The sequence below is a fragment of the Pan paniscus genome, chromosome 20 (assembly GCF_029289425.2).
Source record: "Pan paniscus chromosome 20, NHGRI_mPanPan1-v2.0_pri, whole genome shotgun sequence".
Lineage (NCBI taxonomy): Eukaryota > Metazoa > Chordata > Mammalia > Primates > Hominidae > Pan > Pan paniscus.
The window spans coordinates 55453311-55468791 of record NC_073269.2 but is presented as its reverse complement, the minus strand read 5'-3'; the positions used below and the strand labels follow the sequence as shown (position 1 = coordinate 55468791).

The window sequence follows — 15481 nt, the reverse complement described above, 5'->3', positions numbered from 1 at the left end:
GGGAGGGGCTGGAGAGCTGAGTGGTGGAACTGGTGATGGTTAGGAGATTTTGGTCTTTGCAGCCACACACTGGGTTTGTGTTCTGCCACTTGCTAGCTTATGAGACATGGAGGAGGTATGTTAGTCAAGATTCTTTTAGCTGCAAGTGATAGAAATCCAAATCAAGCCAGCTGAAGCAACATTTTAAAACAGAAGAGCCCGGTGCAGTGGCTCACAGCTATAATCCCAGCACTTTGGGAGGCCTAGGCGGGTGGATCACCTGAGGTCAGGAGTTCGAGACCAACCTGGCCAACATGGTGAAACCCCCCCCCCCACCCCCCCACCTCTACTAAAAAATACAAAAATTAGCCAGGCGTGGTAGCAGTAGCACTTGCCTGTAATCCCAGCTACTCGGGAGGCTGAGGCAGGAGAATCAGTTGAACCTGGGAGGCAGAGGTTGCAGTGAGCCGAGGTGGCACCGTTGCACTCCAGACTGGGCGACAGAGCAAGACTCTGTCTCAAAATAAATAAATAAATAAAATAAAAAATAATAAGAAAAATGTATTGATTTATTGGTTCCAGTAACTGACAGTTCAGAATTATGGCCTCAGGCATGGCTGGATCCAGCGGCTCAAGTGATGGCATCAGTCATTACTTTGATCTGCTTTCCACTGTGGTGGCTTCATTCCCAGGCAGACTCAGCTACTTGGCAGCAAAGATGGCTTCTGGAAGTCCATGCTGATATGGCCCTGAGAACTCACATCAGTGAAAGAGGGAGTCCCTTAGTTTCCATAGATTTATCAATTAGGAATACTTTTGGCTGCAAGTAACAGAAGACCCACATTAAAAGTGCCTTAAATAGTAAAAGCATTCATGTTATGAATCCATGCAACAAAAAGCCTGGAGGTGGGCTGTTCCCATGTGGGCTTAGCAATATCAGGACTGGAATCTCTGTAGTTCCTCTCATGTCTGTCTTATTGTCCCAAGATGGCTGTTGCAACTCCAGGGATCATGTCTGTGTTGGTCCATTTGCATTGCTGTAAAGGAATGCCTGAAACTGGGTTATTTATAAAGAAAAGAGGTTTATTTGGTTCACAGTTCTGCAGGCCGTACAGGAAGCATGTTGCCAGCCTATGCTTCTGGTAAGGGCCTCAGGAAGCTTAGGATCATGGTGGAAGGGGAAGGGGAGCCACTATGTCACATGGTGAGAGGGAGCAAGAGAGCGAAGCCAGGCTCCTTTAAACAGCCAGCTCATATCAACTCAAAGAGTGAGAATTCACTTGTTACTATGGGGAAGGCACCAAGACATTCATGAGGGATCCACCCCCATGACCCAAGCACTTCCCATCAGGCCCCACCTCCAACCTTGGGGATCACACTTTTTTTTTTTTTTTTTGAGACAGAGTCTCACTCTGTCCCCCAGTCTGGAGTGCAGTGGCGCAATCTTGGCTCACTGCAACCCCCGCCTCCTGGGTTCAAGCCATTCTCCTGCCTGAGCCTCCTAAGTAGCTGGGATTACAGGCACGTGCCACCATGCCCAGCTAATATTTTGTATTTTTAGTAGAGACAGGGTTTCACCATGTTAGCCAGGATGGTCTCAATCTCCTGACCTTGTGATCCGCCTGCGTTGGCCTCCCAAAGTGCTGGGATTACAGGTGTGAGCCACCGTGCCCAGCTGGGGATCATATTTCAACATGAGATTTGGAGGGGACAAATATCCAAACCATATCAATGTCCCAAGCAGGACTTGGCCAGGGCCAAAAGCTTTCTCCTCCCAAAGTTCTGTCTTTTTCATTCAGGAAGAAACTCCTTCCCAGAAGCCCCCCCAGCAGATTTCCCCTAACGTCTCATTGGCTAGGACTGTGTCACATGGCCACTTCTAACTGCAAGGGAGGCTGGGAAAGTGAGTATTTAGCTTTTTCAGCTTCTAAGTGGAGGCAGGCAAGAGACAACAGTACCTGATATATTCAATAAATGTTAGCAATTTGTATTGTTCTTTCTTCTCTCTCTCTAGGGTACGAGCCCCCCCAAGCCCTCTCACCCCTGCCCCCACCTACCCCATCGCCCCCAGCCTGGCAGGCTCGGGCCCTGGGCACCGCCCGGTTGCAGCTGGTAGAGTTCTCAGCCTTCGTGGAACCGCCAGATGCAGTTGATTCTGTGAGTGAAATTTTGGTATAGTTGCTGAGGGATTTTGAAATATAGAGGGTGACAGGAAGGGAATGTATAAAGTCATGGTTTTAAAACTTTAGCATGTATCAGAATCATCTGAAGGGCTTCTTAAAACAGAGATTGCTTTCTGATTTGCTAGATGTGATGTGGGGCTTGAGAATTTGCATTTCTAATAAGCTACCAGGTGCGTTGATGCAGCTGGTCTGGGGACCGTACTTTGAGAACTACTAGCATAAAGGAACTGGAAGGTCATAGGGTGACAAGTTGGGAAGGTCAGAAAAGCTCCCCAGGACATCATTCATTCATTCATCAAACGTGTTTGAGTTTCTACTGTTCACTAGGCTTTGTGATGCATACTAGGAACTTGGAAAAGATTTTATTTCTGTGCTTGAGCTTCTCCTGGGCTAGGATGGAGTGGGCCGACTGTTAGAAGAAACAGCTCCTAACTCTTAGGGACTGAATGCCAGATAAGTTGCATGTAACATTTCAATGTAGGTTCAGCAGGAGCCTTGGACTCAAGTGATTTGGGGATCCAGGCTCCTTCCATTTTGTGGCTCTGCCATTTTCTAAGGCTTCAGAATCTGCTGATGGAGTCTCTGCATCTGGCCAGCAGATGGAGGAAGGGAGAGAGTCAAGATTGTGCAGGAGGTTTTAGGAATCTGACTTGGATGTGTCGACTCTCAGGCCTGGTCACATCCCATTGGCCAGAACTTAGTCATGTGGTCACACCTAACTGCAAAGCGGCCTGGGAAATGTAGTTTCACACTGTGTAAAGGAACCAGGATTTGTGAACACGTAGCAGTCTCTGCCACACCATATAAACATCAATCAAAACATCAACCACAAGACCTCTGTGGATTCCCATTCATTCACTCTTCCATCCACTGACCATTTATGAGCACCTGTTCTATATAGGACCAGGCCTAGGGGGTGTGAGCTTTGCCCTGGGGCTGCTGGGGAGCTATGGGAGGGCCATGACCAGGGAAGGGTCAGGGGCAGGTCTGGAGCCACATGAGGGATGAACTGGAGAGGCGAGGTTGGAGGCTGGGGTGAGGGTGGGAGGCCTGAGGTGAGGCTGAGGCAGTGAGGATGGAGTTGGGGGGGTTGTGGCAGGGAGTTGGGGACTGTAGGACTGCAGGGCTGCAGGGGACTGGGTGCAGAAGCAGGAGTGGGGACAATGGGTGGCAGTCAGGCCCAGTGCTGGGTGGACTGTGTGGAACAGCTGGCCAGAGCTGTGGGGATGGTGACGGCATTTGGTGGGCTCAGGCAGCACGGGCTGGAGATCCAGCTCACCTCCGACTTCTCACCCACGGCCAACCATCCTCAGTACCAGAGGCACCTGTTCGTGCACATCAGCCAGCACTGCCCCAGCCCCGGAGCGCCGCCGCTCGAGAGTGTGGACGTCCGGCAGATCTACGACAAATTCCCTGAGAAAAAGGGTGGCCTCCGAGAGCTATATGATCGTGGCCCCCCCCATGCCTTCTTCCTGGTCAAGTTCTGGGTGAGTTCTCACAGCAAAATCAAAAGTGCTCACAAATCCTGTGGTGTCCCAGCAAAGGCCTCTGGCCCTGAGAGAATCTGTCGCGGGCCCTACCAGGTCAGCCTGGGACTTACCAGTCAGTTCTCATGGCTTGGAGTGTCAGCCCCCTTTGCAACAAGGAACACCGAAGAGGCCAGCCCCCAGGGTGGGTTGGAGGTGTCTGGGCCTCCCTGGATCCCACTAGACATTGCCACATGTAACTAGTACGGTGAGTTACCTGGCCATGTAGCTAATAGGGTCCTGGGCATGGGCTTGCCATGTTCCAGGCTTCCCTGTGCCCCACCTGACTGCACCAAGCCTTGCTGCTAAGGAAAGATTCCCTCCCCTTAGCCAGTGGACTTGTGGAGACTGGTTTCTAAAGAGGGGACTGATGCTTTGCATCAGTTTCACCAGACCTTGTTGCTAGAGAATGTCTGGCTTTGAGGAAGTGATGAAAAGAGCCATGGAGTGGCTTTGTCAAGTCCTGTATTCATTTATTTGTTTATTTATTTATTTTTGAGACATAGTCTCACTGTCACCCAGGCTGGAGTGCAGTGGCTGTATCTTGGCTCACGGCAACCTCCGCCTCTTGGATTCAAGCGATTCTCCTGCCTCAGCCTCCCCAGTAGATTGGACTACAGGCACCCGCCACCACATCTGGCTAATTTTTGTATATTTAGTAGAGACGGGGTTTCACCATGTTGGCCAGGCTGGTCTTGAACTCCTGGCCTCAAATGATCTGCCCACCTTGGCCTCCCAAAGTGCTGGGATTACAGGTGTGAGCCACCGCACCCGTCCAAGTCCTGTATTTATGTAGCAATCATTTATTGAGCACTTCCTATATAGACACCTGGTGTCAGCTGCTATTTATATGATTGGGACTAAGAGGGCCCATCTTGCGTGTTTCTTAGGGCTACTTGGTTTGGTGTCCAGTATGACGACTAACACTACAGGGGTTCAATAAATGTGTTTTATTTTATTTTATTGGTTTTTTTTTTTTTTTTTGAGATGGAATTTTGCTCTTGTTGCCCAGGCTGGAGTGCAATGGTGCGATCTCGGCTCACTGCAACCTCTGCCTCCTGGGTTCAAGTGATTCTCCAGCCTCAGCCTCCCAAGTAGCTGGGATTACAGGCATGCACGACCATGCCCAGCTAATTTTTGTATTTTTAGTAGAGACAGGGTTTCGTCATGTTGGCCAGGCTGATCTTGAACTCCTGACCTCATGTGATCCGCTCACCTTGGCCTCCCCAAGTGCTGGGATTACAGGCATGAGCCACTGCACCTGGCCTAATTTTTGTATTTTTAGTAGAGACAGGGTTTTACCATGTTGGCCAGTCTGGTCTCGAACTCCTGACCTCAAGTGATCCACCCACCTTGGCCTCCCAAAGTGCTGGGATTACAAGTGTGAGCCACAGCGCCTGGCCAGGGCTCAATAAATGTTGCCTGGATGTTTAGGGGGTGCTAGTTCTTATAGTAACAAAGGTGGTGGAGGGATCTAGTCTCTGAGAAGAAAGCCTGGCTAGATGTGGTGGTTCACTCCTATCTTCCCAGCACTTTGGGAAGCTGAGGCGAGGGTTTCACTTGTGTTCAAGAGTTTGAGACCAGCCTGGGCAACACAGTGAGACCTCAACTCTACAAAAAATGAAAAAAATTAGCTGGGTGTGGTGGCGTGCACCTGTGGTCCTAGCTTCTGTGGAGGCTGAGGCAGGAGGATCACTTAAGCCCGGGAGGTGGAGGCTGCAGTGAGCCAAGATTGTGCCACTGCCCTCCAGCCTGGGTGACAGAATGAGACCCTGCTGAAAGAAAGAAAGGAAGAAGGAAAGAAAGAAAAGAAAGAAGGAAAGAAAGAAGGAAGGAAGGAAGGAAAGGAAGGAAAGGCCTGCTGAGGGCCTGACCTTTACTGTTCTTGCTGGGAGTGTTGTTGTTCTAGAGCTTGCTGTTCATGGTTCTGGAGCTTTCTGCCATGTGAAGCAGAAGCCTGAAACTGCTCTGGGGATGTGCAGCTGAGGGCTTAGACATTGTTGGGGCTTAAGACAGGCCTTATCAGGTCCCAGGACTGGAGAGCCACCCCCTTAGGAAGCCCAGCTGCTGAAGGGGTTCAGAGGAGCAGCTGGTAAGGTCTTTGGTTTTGCCACGGTGAGAGATGGAGTCGGGCCCCTGAGAAGACGGACCTGGCACAGTGTTAGCAACTAAAGTTAGGAAGAGGAAGAGGTGCGCCTCGCAAGGAGGTGACTCAGACCAAAGGTGTGATGAGCTCTTAGGCTTCCGTTAGGCCCCACTTGGCCTAGTGACACTTGGCCAGCTGTCTACACACACTTGGCCACTGGGGTCATGGAGGGAGTCTGACCTCTCAGATTTGGCCGAGGGGGAAGTGCTCTGAGGAGGAGTCAGGCCTCCTCAGGGTCCGTGAGGTCCCGTTGCTAGGGAGTAGCCACTTGCCTTAGCAACCAGGGTGAGAGGGGCTTAGAGGGAGGTATTCATCTTGAACTGGTTGCTAAGGAGTAACTGCCATAGTAACCAGGCCCTTGGAAGGGGCTGAACTCTTGAGTTGCGGGCTTCAAGAGAAAAAGGTTGAATTGGCTGGACACAGTGGCTCATGCCTGTAATCTCAGCACTTTGGGAGGCCTAGGCGGGTGGATCACCTGAGTTCAGGAGTTCGAGACCAACCTGGCCAACATGACAAAACCCTGTCTCTACTAAAAATACAAAAATTAGCCAGACATGGTGGCGTGTGCCTGTAATCCCAGCCACTTGGGAGGCTGAGGCAGGAGAATCGCTTGAACCCGGGAGGCAGAGGTTGCAGTGAGTCAAGATCGCAGCATTGCACTGGGCAACAAGAGCGAGACTTCATCTCAGAAACAAAAAAAGAAAAGAAAAAAGGTTGAATTTGAATTCCAGGGCTCCTTTGGTTACTGGGGAGACAGGGCCAAGGCTGTTTTGGGGACCCAGACTTCTTCGACGCTGATGGACGGTGGATCTTCTCCAGAAACCAGCCCTTGGAGAACTTTGAAAGCCTGATGTGGTGGCTCACGCCTGTAATCCCAGCACTTTCGGAGGCCAAGGTGGGAGGATCGCTTGAGCCCAGGAGTTAGAGACCAGCCTGGGCAACATGGTGAAACCCTGTTTCTACAAAAAATACAAAATATTAGCTGGATGTGGTGGCATGCACCTGTGGTCCCAGCTACTCAGGAGGCTGAGATGGGAGGATCACTTGAGCTCAGGAGGTCGAGGCTGCAGTGAGCTGTGATTGTACCACCACACATTGCCTGGGTGACGGAGCAAGACCCTGTTCCCCCTCCCCCCCCAAAAAAAGACAAACAAACAAACAAAAAAAACAAAACAACACTGAAGAATCAAGCCGGGAACTGCAGGGGTAATGGTAGGCTATGGGGTAGAGTCCCCACTGTGTTTTTTTTTTTTTAGGATGGAGTTTCGCTCTCATTGCTCAGGCTGGAGTGCAATGGCATGATCTCGGCTCACCGCAACCTCTGCCTCCCGGGTTCAAGTGATTCTCCTGCGTCAGTGTCCCAGTAGCTGGGATTACAAGCATGCGCCACCACGCCCGGCTAATTTTGTATTTTTAGTAGAGACGGGGTTTCTCCATGTTGGTCAGGCTTATCTCGAACTCCTGACCTCAGGTGATCCACCCACCTTGGCCTCCCAAAGTGCTGGGATTACAGGTGTGAACCACTGCACCTGGTAGTCCCCACTGTTTATAAGGGATGTCCCCTCTGACTCATCTGTGCCTTCCCATCTCCCAGGCGGACCTGAACTGGGGCCCAAGTGGTGAGGAGGCAGGGGCCGGTGGCAGCATCAGCAGTGGTGGCTTCTATGGAGTGAGCAGCCAGTATGAGAGCCTGGAACACATGACCCTCACCTGTTCCTCCAAGGTCTGCTCTTTTGGCAAGCAGGTGGTGGAGAAGGTGGAGGTGAGGCTGGAGGGATGGAGCTCTGGGGCAGGTGAGCGCCCAGCCACCCAGCACTTGGGGGTGCAGAATGGACCAGAAGCCATGATGACTCAGGCATTTGGGAGTATGCGCAGAGGGAGTGGGTCCCAGCCTCTTTGAGGGTTTAATGCATGCGTTGGGAGCTAATGGGCAGTTCAGAAGTCACAGGTTGGGATCATTCTGAGGGCTGACAGGTAATGTGTAGTATAGAGATTTAGAGTCACTGAGATTGAGAAGGGTCTTATGGATATGGAGAGGTTCTTAGGGCAAGAAGTTTCAGAAGTCACACTTACAGTTGCTGGAGACTTGGGGAAGTCTCAAGTTTAGAAGTCAGAGTTTGAAGACGTCATGGAGGGGTCTTTGGAGGGTATCTGAGGGCTGGGAGGTTAGAGGAGTCCAGAGGTCTTTGGGGGTTCAGAGAATCACTTTGAGGGGCTTGTGATTTGCAGGCTCAGAGATCCTGATTCGGATCTCCGAGGGTTCAGGCCCAGTCTCCAGTCACTGTGGGTGGGGTGATGAAAGGAAGGTGGCAGTGAGAGTGAGTGTGGTGGCATCTTAGAGGCACAGGGTGGAGCCCAATTCCTGGGGTGACCCGTGGGTCTCTCAGCCACCATTTTCCCGACTCCCCCTTGGTTCAGACGGAACGGGCCCAGCTGGAGGACGGCAGATTTGTGTACCGCCTGCTACGCTCGCCCATGTGCGAGTACCTGGTGAATTTCTTGCACAAGTTGCGGCAGCTGCCTGAGCGATACATGATGAACAGCGTCCTGGAAAACTTCACCATCCTCCAGGTGATGCCTGGGGCTGGGCTGGAGTGGGGGCCCCCAGTGTGGAGGGACAGTACCTATAACAGACCCTCAGTCTATGGGATCTCCTCACCCAGGAACTGACAACAGCAGGGACTCCGAAGTGAGCCCTCAGCCTGAGGCTCTTTTAACTAGGAAACTGATGCAGCGGGGACCCCACCATTGACCCTTAGTTTAGGGGACCCTTCACCCAGGGAACTGATGTGGTGGGGATGTCACAGCACTCTCTCTCTCTCTTTTTTTTGAGATGGAGTCTCGCTCTGTCGCCCAGGCTGGAGTGCAGTGGCAAGATCTCGGCTGACTGCAACCTCTGCCTCCCGGGTTCAAGTGATTCTCCTGCCTCAGCCTCCCGAGTAGCTGGGATTACAGGCATGCCCCACCACGCCTGGCTAATTTTTGTATTTTTAGTAGAGATGGGGTTTCACCATGTTCGCCAGGTTGGTCTTGAACTCCGACCTCAAGTGATCCACCTGCCTAGGCCTCCCAAAGTGCTGGGATTACAGGCGTGAGCCACCACGCCCAGCCCCACAGCACTCGCACATAAGGTGGGTCCCTCCTTCCCTGGTGAAGCTGACTGGAGGGCACTCGAAGGCAGATCCTCAGCTTGTCAAGGAACATGATATGGTGGGAGCCCCTTTAACTTTTTGGACTGCTGAGGCAGTGACCCCTTGACTGCGGAACCTGCAGGGAGGGTTCTCCCTTTGCTTGTGACATGATGGGGACCCCTTTTACCCAGGGAATGTGATGTGATGGGAACCCGATTAACCCTGAGATGTGATACACCATAACTGCCAACGCTCAGCTGAGGGGTAACCCCCATTGCCCAGGGAACTGACTTTTGGGCATCCCTTTCTCCTGGGGAACATGATATAGTGGCGGCCTGTTTCCTGGAGATGGAAAAGAGCCTGCTGGGTATTCCATGATAGCTTGGCAGGGGGGCACAGGGGTCCCTGCCCTCCCTTCTAAGCATAAGTCCCTTGTCCTGGCCTTCCTGGCAGGTGGTGACAAACAGAGACACCCAGGAACTGCTGCTCTGCACCGCCTATGTCTTCGAGGTCTCCACCAGCGAGCGTGGGGCCCAGCATCACATTTACCGCCTGGTCAGGGACTGAAGGGGGACCCCAAAACTGGCTCACCCCCCAGAACACCCTCCTCCCAGGGAGGGTCCTCCAGCTCACCTCATGCTTCTTATTTGGGGAGAGGGCTGTGATGTAAAGGGGTTGACCTCAGAGGCCTAAGCAACTGGGGCCATCCCCCCCATTAGAGGGGCCCCCAAAACTTGGTTGGAGAGCTGAACAGGCTGGGACTGAGGAAAGGATAAACCCCGATATTGGGACCTCACAGTGGGTGTCTGAAAGGACAGATCACTCCGGAGTATCAGGGATTGTGGGGACAGGAGTGAGACAACCCCCCAGGTACAGCACTGGCTTTTCTTTTCAGCCCCTGACAGGCCACCCCTCCCCCCCCACTCCTCTGCATGTCTTGGAGAGCGCTAGTTACACATTGGCTTGTCCCCTTTACTTTTTCCCAGCCACCCCTCCCCCTGAAATTTCTGCCCCTCTCTACCACCCTCACTCCATGACCTGTGAGATCACAAAGTGAAGATGAACCCTTTCTGTGCAGGAGCAGAGCCAGGTGGGCCCTGGAAATATTTTTTTTTTTTTTAATATAACGAGATATTTATAAGTGGGTGCTAGGGTCTTGACTTTATCTCCGCTGCACAAGCAGTGTGTTGAACTTTCTAATCTCATCCCTCTCCTAAGTGAGCCCTGAGCTAGACGGTTTCCTTCCTTCTCTCTCAAAGTTTGTTGGTTTGTGTTCTGACAGAGGATAAAGCTATTTTACCAAAAACGCAGGGGATTTATTTGAGGTTTGGGTGAAAAATAATCTTGTGGGTGGTGGTAGGCCGACAGATGGGGACAGGAAGCTGTGGACGAAAGCCCCAGGTCCCGTGGGAGAGGTGACAGCAGCAGGGGCACGCAGCCACGTGGGTCCCCAGGGGAATGTGAAGGCGGAGGGCTCCAGGCGAACTGGGGATTAAACAAATATTTACAGGCAGCAGGGAAGTGCCCAGCGCACGTGACGGGGGCGGGGCGGGACTTTGGGGAGGGCGGGGCCTAGCGGTATCGAGCGAGCCGGTTGTAGACGTGGTCCAGGTTTCTGCACAGGAATATCGACAGCGTCATGAACCCGAGCTATAGAGAAAGGAGATGAGGTCAGAGAAGTCGAAGGGGTGCTGGCGAGACGGGGGTGATGCCCACCCGGGCGAGAAAGGTCGGGTGGGGCCGTGAATTGGGCGGGAAGGGGCTGGAGAAGGGGATAGGTAGAAAAGGGCGGGGCTCGACGGGAACTGCCGCAGGGCTGGCTGATGAGGCGGGAATAGCTGCTACAAGTGGGGGTAGAGGCTGAGAAGGAGTAAGGTCGGAAGCAAGCCCAGGGTCCTTTATTTTGGAGGCTCATCTGTCTTCCCCCTCTGCCTCAGCCTCTAATTGTGCCTCCTCCTCTAATTCTGCGCCCGCACTTCCAGTGTCAGGCTGGTCCTCGTCTTGAACCCACAGCGGCCAGAGCCCCAGGGCCATGGGCAGCTTGCCCTGCGGTGCCTTGTCTCCCCAGTTGGGGCAGGCACCCGCCATGCCCCAGCCACCCCACAGACTGCCGCTGCGCCCGCCGCCGCCGTCAGCGATCAGGCTGGGCCCGGGGCTCGAATCCCCAGCGCCTGGCACGTGCGGCTCGCATTTCCGGCGGAGTGCCCTGCGCTGTAGCTGTACGCTCAGCACCATGACAGTCATCTGCGGGGAAAGGGGAGGGAGATCGCAGCCAATAGCAGGAGGTTTTCCCTGCGTACACCCAATCAGGGCTCCCTGAAGCTGGGCCGCCCCCACCCTCCGGTGCTGGGTGGAGCGGCGGGAGGGCCGGGGTGGGCTGCGCTCCGCCCTGAGCTCGTCCTTCCCAGGCAACCGAAGGACGCGAAATGAAGGGCAGGGCCATCTAGGGATTTAAGGCCGATCGCGGGTGGGGGCGGGGCCAGATCACCTCGAGTAGTCCGACGCCCAGGCAAATGCCCACTATGGAAATAAGGTTGTTGTGCAGCCACTTCTGGAGGCTCTGCGCGCAGCCCTGGGGGGTGTAGGGAAAAGTTAAAGGGATTCTTTCTGGGACTCTCAAGCCCAGGCCCAGCGTTCTTTTCAGCCCAACCCTCACCGTCTTCAGGCATCTACCCGCTCCCCTAGTCACCAGGGCACTCTAGTCTCCTTACTAGTGCACCCTCGCTTCACCTTTTCCAAGCCTGGCCCCTCCCTAGACGTCTGTATTCCAGAGCCAGCCCAGACTTTTCTTTAGGCCCTGCCCTTCCTACAGACCCCGCCCCCTTCAGAGGGCCCCGCCCCTCCTGCCGTACCTTTCCTTTTCTCGTAGACCCCGCCCTTTCTCAGGCCCCGCTACTCACTGACAGCCCTCCCCCTCCCTCAGGCCCAGCCCCATTCGACAGGTTTATGCTCCGAACCCCTGCCCACCTCGCGGTAGATGTGGCTCTTTGCAGGGACCGCGCAGATGTCTGTACTGTGTCTGGACCGCGCCAGCTGTCCAAGCCTGCTGAGCTGGGGCAAGATCACCTTATCTAGGATTGTGGAGTCGTTGGTCACCGACAAGTTGTAGCAGGAGCAGGGCACGCGGTGCGCCTCCGACCCGTTACCTCTCAGGATGGGGGCGTGGAACCAGTCCTGCGGGGAGTGCCAGCCGCAGCAGCGCAGCTGGGAGAGGGATACGAGTCAGAGGGACCGGGACTGGAGACATATGATGTTGGGGATCAGGGGACAAGGTGATGGGTATGAGGTCAGGTCGGGGAGCAAGGGACTAAGTGGTGGGTGTGGAGTGGGGGACAGTGGGCTGGGGTCACGATGGGGCCGGAGCCAGGGGACATTACGGGAACATGGGGCTGGGAAAGACGAGTCACGGGGTGACCTGGGGCTGGGGAAGGAGCTGCAGGGTCGCGCTGTGGATTAGAGATTGGGTGGGTGGTGCAATTGAGCCTCTGATACCCGACAGGTGAATAGGAGTGCGAGACCATGTGAGTCTCATCGGGGGCGGGGTCCGGTGGAAGCCAGAGTCACTACAGGGTAGGAAGCCGTGTCTCGCTAGGGTCTTGGGACTAGGGGCCTGACAACCTCTGGTCGGGGCGGGGGCGGGGGCGGAGTCTCTCGAGGTAGATGGCGAAGCCACGCCAGGGTCTGGGTACTGGGAGACCGGGCGACGCCGGGGACAGTCGTGTCATCTGGGGAGTGGGGGGCGTCGGGCCTGGGAGGGATTGGGGTGTGTTAGGATCGTAGAGCTGGGGGTCGGGCCCACGTTGGGGTGGAGTCTCCTCGAAGCACAGGGCTGAGGCGGGTCAGTCCGGGAGGGAACTGGAGGAGGGGGGCTTACCTGGAACTGCACATAGTCCCAGCTCTCCTCGGCCGCGGTCTCCTCGGGGTTGGTGCGGTACTTTTGGATGGTTTCCTCTACGACGTCCTGCAAGCTTCGCTCCAGCTGAGAGGCCACCAGTGAGGCTGGGCCTCATCTTCCCCACCCCACCCCTCCCCCTCTCAGGCTGTGCCAGCCTCAGGCGGTCCCTGTGCATCTCTGGGCCAGTCTCAAATCCTTACTGAATGGCTAGCTCTGTGTACTTCAGGTCTGTCTTTCTGTTTCTTCCACTATTTCTACGGCTCATAAGTCTCTGTCTCTTCTTTCAGGGCGTCTATTTCTTTCTCTTGTTCTCTCTTTTTCCCGTGTGTTTCCCTTTGGAGCTGTTTATGCCTGTCTCCCTTGGTGCAGGTCGGTGTGTCTTTCTATTAATTTATTTTTTGAGACAGGGTCTCACTCTGTCACCCAGGCTGAGTGCATGGCTCACTGTAGCCTCAAACTCCCTGGCTCAAGTGATCCTCCTACCTCAACCTCCCAAGTAGCTGGGACCCCAGGTGCACACCATCACACCCGGATTTTTTTTTTTAATATAGATGGGGTCTCACTATGTTGCCCAGGCTGGTCTCAAACTCCTGGACTCAAACAGTCCTCCCACCTCAGCCTCCCAAAGTGCTGGGATTATGGGATTACAGGCATGAGCCACCAGGCCCAGCCTCTTATTTCTCTTTATCTAGGTTAGCCCCTGTCTGCCTTTGTTTTGGTCTCTCTCCACCCTCTCCCACCACTCCCTTCCCTCTCCTTCCTGCTGGGGGTGGGTGGTGGCCACTGCAGGAAGCTCACCTGGGCCCGCTGAGTGGAGATGAGGATTCCCAGGGTGATCTGTGTGGCAAACAGGAGCAGCAGCATCCCAAAATACTGGGGAGCAGAGTGGAGAGATCAGGCTGACCACCCCTGCAACCCCGGCCCAGGCCATTTTTGAGGGTGGGGATAGGAGTGTTCCTAGGGACGGAGAGGGATGGTGCACTCACCAGGCCCAGGAGGCAGCGGAGCTCCTTGAGGGCCCCCACACAACCCAGGAGGGCGATGCCCATGGTGAAGATTCCCGAGATGGCCAGGACTTTGGACCAGATCTGCAGAGGCACGAAGGCCAAGCCTGGGAGAGGTGAGGGGAGCGATGATGAGCTGTGTGGCACAGCTCCAGGCAGCCCCATTTCCCACCTAGGCAGCCACCCAAGTGGGGAGCAGTATCTTGGTGCCCCTCTCTCTGGGACTCTGTCCCTGCCCCACCCTGAGTCCCTGTTTCCTTCTGAAACTTTCTCTTCTTTCTGGGCCTCTGTTTCCCGTCCCTGGATCTCTGTCTCTCTTCCTCTTACCCTCTCCTTCCTCCTTCAGCTCCTCCTCATCCCCAGTAGTTTCAGCCCTATCACTTGTTCTGTGACATTGGCTTGTCTCCTTAAACCTCCCTGAGGCCTAGGAGACGGTATCTATTTTTTAGGGGTTTTTTTTGAGATGGAGCCTCGCTCTGTCCCCCAGGCTGGAGTGCAGTGATGTGATCTCGGCTCACTGCAACCTCTGCCTCCCAGGTTCAAGTGATTCTCCTGCCTCAGCCTCCCTAGTAGCTGCGACTACAGGCATGTGCCACCATGCCTGGCTAATATTTTGTATTTTTGAGTAGAGACAGGGTTTCACCATGTTGGCCAGGCTATTCTCGAACTCCTGACCTCAAGTGATCCACCTGCCTCGGCTTCCCAAAGTGCTGGAATTACAGGTGTGAGCCACCGCGCCCGGCCCCTAGAGTCATTTTGAGAGACACATGGGGACATGTGTTCAACCCAGTCCTCAACACGGGGCAAAGACTTCTTAAATATGAGCGTTTAGGGTCATATTTCATTATTATTTAGGGTCATACTTCATTATTATTTTCCTATTATTGTTATTTTGGCTCTTTTACTTCCTTGCTGCATGACATCCATCAAGGGGCTTCCCCTCTCTGAACCTCAAGCGAGGGGAAGGTTTGTGGGGGCATCTGACCAGCCACAAGTCCCGACAGATAGGAAGTGCTTGAGAAATGGCTCTCATGATCATTGTCGTTTGTATGCACAACCCCATTTGCCGGAAGAAGACTCAGGCTCCGAGAAGCCTCCGGTGAGCAGTGGATGGGAGCCTGTGGCCTGCCTGCAGAGTAGGGCACCGTGGGTCTCCCTGAGACAAGGGAGACCCCAGGAAGTTGCTTGGGTTGGGGGAGGCCCTCCCACCTGCCCCAGCCCCCCTCACCCACAAAGGACACGAAGCTGGTCTTGTCGATGAGGATCCAGATGCCGAAGCAGAAGATCAGGCTGCCGAGGACCTGGGGAGAGGAGATGCGGATACGGGGGTGGGCCACGGGGGAAGATGAGGGCTGGGTTAGCGGCAGGGGCTGGGCCCCGGCTGGGTAGCCATAAGGCAACTCACAAAGAAGAAGAGGTTGAAAACGAAGAGGAAGTACTTGATGAGGCTGAGGCAGCTCTCCTGGGCTGACATCTTCACCTAGTGGGGTAAGCGGTCCACTCACCACACAGAAGAGGTGCTGACAGTGGGGGAGACAGGGAGAAAGACAGAGGCTGAGAGAGAAAGAGAGACGGAGAGCTGAGAGAGAAAGGAAGAACCCCAAAAGAGGAAGTTCC

At 54.3% G+C, this 15481-nt stretch overlaps 2 protein-coding genes across 24 annotated transcripts in view; one reads left to right on the top strand and one right to left on the bottom strand.

Annotated features, from left to right (window-relative positions):
• The window catches only part of TEAD2 (TEA domain transcription factor 2), a 21933-nt gene extending 11662 nt beyond the window's left edge, over window positions 1-10271 (top strand). For 18 of the 20 annotated variants that reach the window (XM_057300604.2, XM_063600493.1, XM_008966938.4 and 15 more), the window contains 5 exons: window positions 1994-2136; window positions 3476-3649; window positions 7429-7596; window positions 8253-8405; window positions 9419-10271. In XM_057300604.2, coding sequence (XP_057156587.1) covers window positions 1994-2136; window positions 3476-3649; window positions 7429-7596; window positions 8253-8405; window positions 9419-9532 — 752 coding nt within the window. In that variant the 3' untranslated portion in view covers window positions 9533-10271. Of the gene's footprint in view, window positions 1-1993; window positions 2137-3475; window positions 3650-7428; window positions 7628-8252; window positions 8412-9418 lie in introns of those variants that run through there. The other 2 variants (XM_063600498.1, XM_055103557.2) reach the window with 1 other exon arrangement.
• Window positions 10269-15481, bottom strand: CD37 (CD37 molecule). 4 transcript variants are annotated; one of them, XM_008966940.4, is made up of 8 exons: window positions 15304-15438; window positions 15097-15165; window positions 13847-13971; window positions 13659-13733; window positions 12840-12944; window positions 11933-12169; window positions 11454-11537; window positions 10269-10615 (listed from the first exon to the last, which is right to left on the bottom strand). In XM_008966940.4, exons 3-8 carry the CDS (start codon window positions 13907-13909, stop codon window positions 10538-10540), a joined length of 642 nt encoding a protein of 213 aa, XP_008965188.1. In that variant the 5' UTR covers window positions 13910-13971; window positions 15097-15165; window positions 15304-15438; the 3' UTR covers window positions 10269-10537. The 4 variants fall into 4 exon arrangements, with proteins under 4 accessions (XP_008965188.1, XP_008965187.1, XP_003814363.1 ...); XM_008966939.4 differs by having other exon boundaries at window positions 15270-15413; XM_003814315.5 differs by having other exon boundaries at window positions 10413-10615; window positions 15093-15165; window positions 15270-15481.